Genomic DNA, 10180 nt, shown 5'->3' on the forward strand with positions numbered 1-10180 from the left:
CTCGCCACTGCATAACTGTCCTTTAAATACATTTCCTATGGATGGTCCTACACTGAACAATTTGATTATATATTCTCAAAACAATGTAATATGAAGACAAACCTATACAATCATTAATCAAATCAGATAGGATGTTTTTCATAGCATAATTGTTGCCCTGTACACACGGTTGGACTTTCTGATGGAACATGTGCGATCATGTGTGGACTCCATCTGACATTTTTCTGTCTGAATTTCCGACACACAAAGTTTGAGAGCTCCGACAACAAAATCCGATCGTTTACATTCCAATTGTGTGTAGATTTGTAGACAATTCCAATGGACAAAGTGCCGCACATGCTCAGAATAAATTACGAGACGAAAGCTATTTTGCTACTGCCCTCTTTATAGTTCCGTCGTACGTAGTTTACGTCAAGTTTGGGCCAAAATCTGATGGAAAAAAAATCCGCTGGATTTTGTTGTCGGAATGTCCGACCATGTGTACATGTCAGTAAATCTAAAGTAGGTTGTACAATTGGATTGTATGGTCAGTCTATAATGTCAAGAGTAGTACTGTGAACTGATAGTCCACTCAGAAGAAAACATGTTAGGAATTCTGTTGCAGGGATTGATTTTTCTGACCACATCAGTCTGTTACAGGGATCAATTTATTAGAAAATCTGTTTTTATTAGACCAACAAACGATCAGCTTAGAAATAGACCACTTTGTCAAGTCTTGGTGGTGGGGGGGTAGCATGACTCCTACAGCAGATCAGACCCCTGGCATCTATTTATTTCTAGTATCACTTTTCACCCAATCGTGTTTTAGCATCTCTCAACCAAAATGACACAGACCCAACACAAATTTACAGTTTCTGCTAGGACAAAAAATGTATCACAGGTGATTCCAGGGGGGAACCTCAAGGTGTCTATTTAGGTTATCTATTACCTTTGGGGTGTCTATTATACTGGCAATGTTATATTACAGTGTGCATTCCTGTTTAGTTAAACTACTACCACCATTTTTAGGTTATAGTAATTCTGTCGCCCTCCTTTTTCGGGGTTTATGGAATGAGAACTAGTTTACTGTCCAAAAAGTGTTTTTTTTTGTTTTGTTTTTTATTATTAGAATGTTTTAATTATGTATTTAAATAATAAAAAAAATTAAAAAAAAATTAAAAAAAAGTTTCACTGCCAGGAGTCCCCGTGATCCGAGTGACCAGGGAATCCTGGCAGTGAAAACCTTTTTTATTTTAGTTTTTTTATTATTTATTCAAATAATAAAAAAAAAATTTAAAAAAGGAAAACCTTTTGGACAGTAAACTAGTTCTCATGGCCAGTCGGTCTCGACTTCTGTGCTGCACAGGGTACAGAGCAATGACATCTCATAATGAAAAATGTAAAGCTATACTTTATTTTATTTTTTTATTTTTTTTCTTGCTCCCCTGCAGCCCTATAATTTATAGTAGGTATATACAAATTATCATTATATATACTGTTCTTACTCTAAAGCCTTGGTAGTTCTCGAGCAAATACTATTAGTAGCAATGTTTAAAATAAAAAGCTATATATATATATATATATATATATGTAATATTTAAGTAACAAGCCGTTATATATCTTATTTATATTAATAAATTAAAAATAAGTGGTAATCTTCCTAATCAGAATCCTAATTGAATTGCAGTCACACTCTCAGGAGTAGGTAAATCTAGTTCCGAGGTCCCAGAAAGTCGATTTGCCGGGTCAGTGTCTATACAAAGGACAGGGCAGGTGTACAATCACCGCTAATCAATGGCAAGCAGGGATCCATTCCATCAGCAGCAGCCTCCAACACAATACAACAGGTCCCATTCACACCTGTGCCAGGCTCGGGGGACCCAGGGGGCACCATGGACTGGGCAGGGCATGCTGAAACTTGTGGTTCAACAGTGACCACAGCATCGCAGATCTGTGTGCCGATTTATCATACACTGCCAATATCTCACTGAAATAGCATGACCTGATAATCCACTACAAAATACATTACATTATGTAAGGAAAAAAAAATTAACTTTTAAGCAAAAACATCTATTGATTTTCCTATACAATGTAAATTTGAAAATAAAATATTTCAGAATATTTTAGTTTCCGATATTTCAATTTTTTTTTTAATCTGTTATTTTTCATAAAATTATTTAAAAAAAAAACGGAAGTTTTAGTAGTGTATTTTGCAAATTATAGTAACATTAGTTGCAATAGCTGTGGAACCGGTGTATAAATGACAGGACACTAATGATTCCCAGTGTATAAATAATAACAATAATAATTTCTCTCTGCCCAGGTGTGGTTCAGTAAATACTAGTGGTAATAATACATGTTGTAAATAATAGCAGTAATAATATAGTGATAATGTTTTTATGTACAAACATTATTTAAAAAATATATATATATAAAGACAAGCCAATGGCAATAATAATAAAGTGATGATGTTTTTATGTACAAATATTATTTTTTTAAATATATATAAAGACAAGCCAGATGTATGGAGAATCTGTTAAATAATTTATTGAATATACAAAGTTTTTTTTCCAGTAACTGGAGGACAATATTTTAATCCAACTCAAATAAACCATTATTTTGGTATCTTTTTTTTTTTTTTTTGGCTGGAGTGTCAATGTGGAAAACTTCAAGAGCTTTTTTTTTCTGCATTGGGGAAAGAAAAAACACACCACAAAATTGTGTAATCTGATCTATATACAAAGTAGGAGGAAATGCAGCTGTACAAAAAGTAACAAAGTGTGTTTTTATATATATATATATAGATCTGGGTGTGAGCGGTGTCTGTAATTACAGAGTGGATATTTGGGGGGTCGCCGTGTCCCCCTATAGTCGGTCCCTTTTAGCCCAATATACAGGAGCAATAAGATCATTTTTTTATAACTTATTTTGTAAAAAATTATATACATCTTCAACATACATTTTCAGCTGTACAACACATAGCACTTTAAACATACACTTACAACTCTTATTTATAATTGGAATACCCTGGTCATTTCAGCTTGTAAAGCGCTTGTTTTGGGGGGGGGGGGGGGGCTGGGAGAGGTCCTTGGAGTGTAGGGGGGGGGGGATTTAGAGGAGTCACAAGTCTCTTCTTGTGGATCACAAGGTGTCCGAGTTATTGCTGCACGGGCTCAGCAAGTTCAAGTTTGTGCTTTTGTGCTTTTTCAACAACCTGGAGATTTTCTCATCGTCGGAGTTGGGGTCTAGGGGCTTGTTGTATTCATCATCGTCCTCATTATCCGAACTCTCCTTCATCTTCTCCGTCTCCGAATCGTGCTTTTTCTTGGCTGTGGCCATCTCTGCAGCATGCCGCTTCCTCCATTTGGTCCTGCGGTTCTGAAACCACACCTGGGCATGGAGAGAAATTATTATTATTATTATTTATACACTGGGGAATCGTCAGTGTCCTGTCATTATATATCGGTTCCACAACTATCAAGTGTAAAAAAACTAATAATGTTTCATCAAACTGTCGCATAATTTCATATTCTGTATATAAATGATAGAAAAAAAAAAAAGTACACAAAGATTTAAAAAAAAAAAAAAACACACACACACACAACAAAGTACTCATTTCGCAAAACTATATATATATATTTTTTTTTTGCCTAATTACAGTAAGAATTTATATATATTTTTTGATGTATATATACATACAAATTTAAAAAATATATATATATATATATATTTTTCAATAAATAAAGATAAGCAAAATATATGTGTTAAATAAAACACGTGATGGGGTTGATCTACTAAAATCGGAGAGTGCAAAATCTAGTGCAGCTCTGCATAGAAACCAATCGGCTTCTATTTGTTTTTTTTGTTTTTTTGTCAAAGCTTAATTGAACAAGATGAAGTTAGATTATTGGCTGCACCAGATTTTGCACCCTCCATTTTTATCTATCTATCTATCTATCTATCTATCTATCTATCTATCTTCTCTGATATTAGAATTATTAGATAATAGTAATCTATAATTGTATACTACTACTATCTAGAAATTCCAGTATCATAGATTAGTAATTTGACTGGCACATATATAAATAATAACTGCAACATATACTATTGAGTGTCACTATGACGCCACACAATACTGTCCCCTAGTATTAATAAATGTAATATGAAACATTTGTGATTTATGGTATTCACATAGTATAACTTTTAACAGATGCAATTTATTGGTATCACTACAACTCCACACAATACTCTTGTGTGTAATTGTATGTATGTATTTAGATATTTATATGTGTCTGTACTTAGATATTTAAATGTGTGTATTTGTAAGTATGTATTAGATATGAATATATGTCGGTGCATTTTTATGTATATATGTTTAGCTGTTTGTTTTAGCATATATGTGTTTTTAGTTATTTATAAGTTTGTGTATTTTTATGTATTTATGTTATGTGTGCCTTTTTATTTACGTATGAATTTATACTTCCTAGCGTGTTTATGTGATACTTTGCATGTATTTAGACATTCATACGGGTGTTTTACAAACATATAGATTCGAAAATGCAACCTCAATTTAAAATGTAACTAGCTAAATTCAACAATGTTTCATATTGCATTCTTTTCTCACGCTACTACATTGTTTCTTGACATCCAATAATGATACAATGTATGTGTGTATCCTGTAAATAGTCTCCTCCAATGTACTGTGTAATATACACAAGTGCTGGTTTACAAGTACTTGTCAGATTAAATTAACTTCACCAAAATATGTAAAATTATTCAACAAGCTCAGCTGCAACATGATTATTTTTAAGGTATAAGTAAATCGTGTATACATATATTGTTGAGCATATAAAATTATTTAGTTTAAATTCAGTTTAAAGATGCATAGGAACTGAGAACCAGATTATGAATAATGTTATAAAATAAAAATGCAAGTTAACAGGTTTTTAAATAAGCATTCGCAAATAATTAACAGAACAATGCACATGTGATGAGAGTAAAAAAAATGTATATAAAATTCTATGTATATGTACGATTATATATATATATATATATATATATATATATATATATATATATATATATATATATATATATTATTTTTTATACATTATATTTATAAATATAATATATTTTATACACATATAATATGTAATATATATATATATATATATATATATATATATATATAATAAACATATATGTTTTATACATTATATTTATAAATATTATATATATATGTATAATATATATGTTATATTTATACAGAATAAATATATATACTTTTTTTTTTTTTTTTTTTCATTCAACAAGAATCACAGACACTACAGTGCTCAATTCGGTTACTAGAAGTGGAAAATATTCACTTGGATCCAATCATGTGAAAAACAAATTCCTGTTTACTTATTTAAACTGCACATGATTGGGTATGCAAAGTGAACAAAAATGTGTTTCTTACATACAGATAATTAATGTGAATAATTACACAGTTGTGTGAAGATTCTCAACTCAGCCTCGATGGCTATAGAATATATATATATATAAATAATGTAAAAAAAATAAAAAGCCACGCTGTCCACCATTCTCTATTTTACATTCCTGTATTTTATTGTCTCTTAACTGGGCTTAATATAATAAACGTTTCTATAAGTGTGTGTATATATATATATATATATATATATATATATATGTATGTGTATGTGTATATATATATATATATATATATATATATATATATGTATATGTGTGTGTGTGTGTGTGTGTGTGTGTGTGTGTATATATATATATTTGATATAATAAAGTTCCCTGTTTCTAGCAGTTGCTCTTCTTATTAAATTATTAATACAAACATCTGAGAATTTTTTTTTTTGAGACTTTGTTTTACTATTTTCCACTTTGTGACAGTTGTGTACATGTGGATCTTCTATAATGCAATCCTATGAATATGGATATGGAATATATATATAGAACCCGGTCAGATCCATAGAGTGCCATGTGAGGTCCAGCTCTTACCTTGACCTGAGATTCTGTCATGCCCAGGGAATAGGCCAGGCGAGCTCTCTCCGGACCTGCCAGATATTTGGTCTGTTCAAATGTCTTTTCCAAAGCAAAAATCTGCTGTCCTGAGAATGTGGGTCTGGAGTGCTTCTTTTTGCCGTCTTTATCCAGCATCATCCCAGCCTGGCCTGCAATGATCAACCAAAGACGTCTTACATACAGTCATTTCACCTACAGCACAGAAGACATGTGAGAGCGATTTACTAAGAGAGTTCTAATGATCACTTCGCTTAGTGAATAATAAAATGAGGTTTTGATCATTTTGAATATCCAATGTGCAAATTAAAATAAAACAAGACCTTTGCACATGATTGGATTACTGAAGGGCACAGCTTCACCTTGTTTACTATGTGAACGTTCACAAGTGTGAAAAATCTTTCCTGCCAATAAATCAATTTAAGAGGCAACAGAGAGGAACGTACCATTTTTATATGCACCATTTTCCTATTAGAAATATACTTTGTTCCAGTGAATTGATTTGTGCACTATAATGTAGATAATAACATACTGCTAAGTGATAACAGATAAGACTGAAGTGTAATTAGTAGAAGGTGCAATGTCACCTTTATTCTCTTCTGGGGAGTTGTGAGACTTTACTATACACATGTTGACTCCAGTAAGGCCCTAGAAAAGTGTATGATCAGTGTACAAGTGAAATGCATGATCTTCCAGCCTGGAGACTTGTATAAGAAAACCCCATGGAGTTCAACCAATAGAAAAACAAAGAAATAAGGGCTGTATATGATCAGTGTAAGTGCAGTGCCTGTATTACTGTCTGGGAAGTTAGTGTGAACACACACGTCAATGGAGTTCAACCAACAGAAGAATGTATGGATGTGTACTATGTATGATCACTGTAGAAATGCAGTAATTATAGGTAGCAATGGTCATACATAGTAGGCTATTACGTCTAAAAAGTTAGATAGGGGAAAAAAAAGAAAGAGAAGGTACATGAAGTTCAATGAATAGAAAAAATGAATAATACATATGTGCCAAATATGATCACTTGCAGCATTTGGGCTTCCTGCCTGCAAAGATGTATGATCTCTATAGAAGTGCAATGCATGTTTGTTCTTCCTGAAAAGTTATAGTTGGAAAAAGAGACAAGCCCATAGAGTTGAAAACTGAATAATCAAATAAGTGCTATATATGATCAGTGAAGTGCAGTATACGGTTTCCTTGCTGCAAAGTGCTAGGTATGTTTTCTATAGAAGTTCAGGCAGGAAGACTATGTGCTGCACTTAGGGATTATATATATATATATATATACATATATATATATATATATATATATATATATATATATATATATATATATATAGACAGACAGAGAGAGAGAGAGAGAGATATCAATGTCCAGGAAGAATATATACTGCACTTCTATAAGCATCATACATAGCAATATCCAGGCTTTTCCAAGTCCCTCTGCTTGGAAAGTTTCAGTGGGGAAAAAAAGACAAGTCCATGGAGTGCTATAGTAGAAACATTCATTAAGAATAAATGTAGAAGTCTTTATGCCTGTACATTTATATATATATATATATATATATAACCTCTATAGAATTGCAGCGCATGGCATTTCTGCCTGAATATTGCTATATATGATTCATATAGAAGTGCAGTATATGGTCTTCCTGCCTGCAAAGTCCTATGTATGTTTTCTGTAGAAGTGCATGGTCTTTCTGCTTCTGCTAGTTGAAAAAAAGACAAGCCCATGGATTTTAAATTAGAGCATAATTAAGTGTAGAAATGCAGTATTGAGGCTTTTGCCTGAATATTTCTGTATGTGATCCTTATAGAAATGTAGTATATGTTCTTCCTGTCTGGGAAGTTCTATCACTATAGAAGTGCAGTATATGTTCTTCTTGCCTGGACATAGATATATATCACTAGAGAACTTTAGTATATGGACTTTCTGCCTGGATATTGCTATAGAAGTGCAGTATATATTTCTCCTACCTGGACATTGCTATATATATATATATATATATATATATATAATATGACCCCTATAGAAGTGCAGTATATATTCCCCCTGCCTGGACATTGCTATATATATATATATATATAGCAAAAATCCCTAAGTGCAGTACATGGTCTTCCTGCCTATATATATATATATATATATATATATATATATATATATATATACATATACACATACATGATCCCTACAGAAGTGCATTATGGTCTTCCTGCTATATATATGATCCCTGAACTGTAGTATATGGACTTCCTGTCTGGTTATTGCTATGTATGATCTTTATAGACGTGCAGTATATATTCTTCCTGCCTGGACATTGCTATATATATATAAAAATCCCTAAGTGCAGTACATAGTCTTCCTGCCTGTATATTGCTATGATCCCTATAGAAGTGCATTATGGTCTTCCTGCCTGGACATTGCTATATTTATATATGTATATGTGATCCCTGAACTGTAGTATATGGACTTCCTGCCTGGATATTGCTATGTATGATACCTATAAAAGTGCAGCATAAATTCTTCCTGCCTGGACATTGTTATATAAATATATATATTCCCTATTGATCTGTAGTATATGGACTTCCTGCCTGGGTATTACTATGTATAGATCCCTATAGAAGTGCAGTATATATTCTTCCTGCCTGGACATTGCTATATATAAAATATAAAGTGGGGTACATAGTCTTCCTGTCTGTATATTGCTGTTATGATCCCTATAGAAGTGCATTATGCCTGGATAGTTCTCTCTCTCTCTCTCTCTCTCTCTCTCTCTCTCTCCTCTCTCTCCTCTCTCTCCTCTCTCTCCTCTCTCTCTCTCTCTCTCCCCACTATATGGTCTTTTTGCCTGTATATTGCTACGTATCATCCCTATAGATGTTCTTCCATCCTGTATATTGCTATGTATGATCCCTATAGAGGGTCTTCCATCCTGTATATTGCTATGTATGATCCCTATAGAGGGTCTTTCATCCTGTATATTGATATGTATGACCCCTATAGGGAGGGTCTTCCATCCTGTATATTGCTATGTATGACCCCTATATGATGAATGGTTGTACTTACTAGGGCAGGTCAGCCTGGGATCCCTCCAAGGTGAACTTTGCATGACTCCCGGCCAGAAGATGGGCGCTCGGCCCGGCAGCTCTGCCAGGGGTTTGGGGTACCTGGACACGGCTGCTGGGTTGAAGTACATCCCGGTGGAGGTGGCGAGTCCATTAATACGAGGCAGGCTGGAGAGCAGGTTGCTGGAAGCCCCCAGAGTGGCCCCCAGGGGCCTCCCGAGAATGTCACTAATCCCATGCGGTGTCCCCAGGGGGAACTGTGTGTTTAGGGAGGAGAGGTTGTGGGCTTTGAAGGTGGAGGGGTTCTGTAGTGCATAGGGGAACAAGGTGGTCTTCATCTCTGCCATGTTATGGAGGGCAGCCAGGGGGGTACTGCTCAGCACGAAGGCTCCCTGTCTGTTAGTCTCCATCTGCCCCACAGCTAACATTTGTGAGCATCCGGAGCGGCGCCGGTCCCTGCGGAAATCCCAGCCGAGTCCCTGCGGCGCTCCTGGGAGGGAGGGAGTTGGGATCAGAGTCTCTGGAGCAATACCGGCAGACCGCACAGCATCCGATCCCGTCCTCTGCGCCCGTCCCGCCGCCCTTCACCTTCTTTTGCTGTTTATTTATTTTTCAGGTGCAAAAAAAAACAAAAACAAAAAAACAACAACAACAATCCCTCGGAGATGAATGTCCTCCGCTGAGCTGTCCCCAGACTGAGCCGCACACATCCCACTCCGGGCAAGTCAGCCCCGACCGGCTCACTGATCCACTGATAACTGGCCAGCCACCTGCCAGGCCCGCCTGCTGATTGGTCGGCCTACAGCCACGGAGAGCGCTGATTGGCCCATCGATTAGACCCCCCCTCCCCGTGCTCTCCATCTCCCCCCCCCCCCCCCCACACACACGTCACTCCCCAGGAGCAGCACTAAATGAAGGTCTTATTATAAAGTCAGGTGCTTTAAATGGCTGTAAATTCAGCAACTGATTTATCTTCCAAACGACTAAATAAATCCCATTCAATGAGATTTTAGTGAGGCTCCGACTTTAAAAGGGAATCAGGAAAAAAAAAATATATAGCCCTGTATCTCATCAAACGGGGAAATGTAAATTTTAT

The 10180-nt window shown here is 35.1% G+C and overlaps 1 protein-coding gene across 1 annotated transcript; it reads right to left on the bottom strand.

Moving 5' to 3' along the window:
- Nucleotides 1–2502: 2502 nt before the first annotated feature.
- Nucleotides 2503–9822, bottom strand: NKX6-2 (NK6 homeobox 2). The gene is made up of 3 exons (XM_077455560.1): nt 9086–9822; nt 5992–6164; nt 2503–3369 (listed from the first exon to the last, which is right to left on the bottom strand). Exons 1-3 carry the CDS (start codon nt 9510–9512, stop codon nt 3121–3123), a joined length of 849 nt encoding a protein of 282 aa, XP_077311686.1. The 5' UTR covers nt 9513–9822; the 3' UTR covers nt 2503–3120.
- Between the last annotated feature and the right edge of the window lie 358 nt (nt 9823–10180).

Source organism: Lithobates pipiens, unplaced genomic scaffold (assembly GCF_037356315.1).
Source record: "Lithobates pipiens isolate NorthernLeopardFrog02 unplaced genomic scaffold, aLitPip1_a1.2 Scaffold_25, whole genome shotgun sequence".
Classification (NCBI taxonomy): Eukaryota; Metazoa; Chordata; class Amphibia; order Anura; family Ranidae; genus Lithobates; species Lithobates pipiens.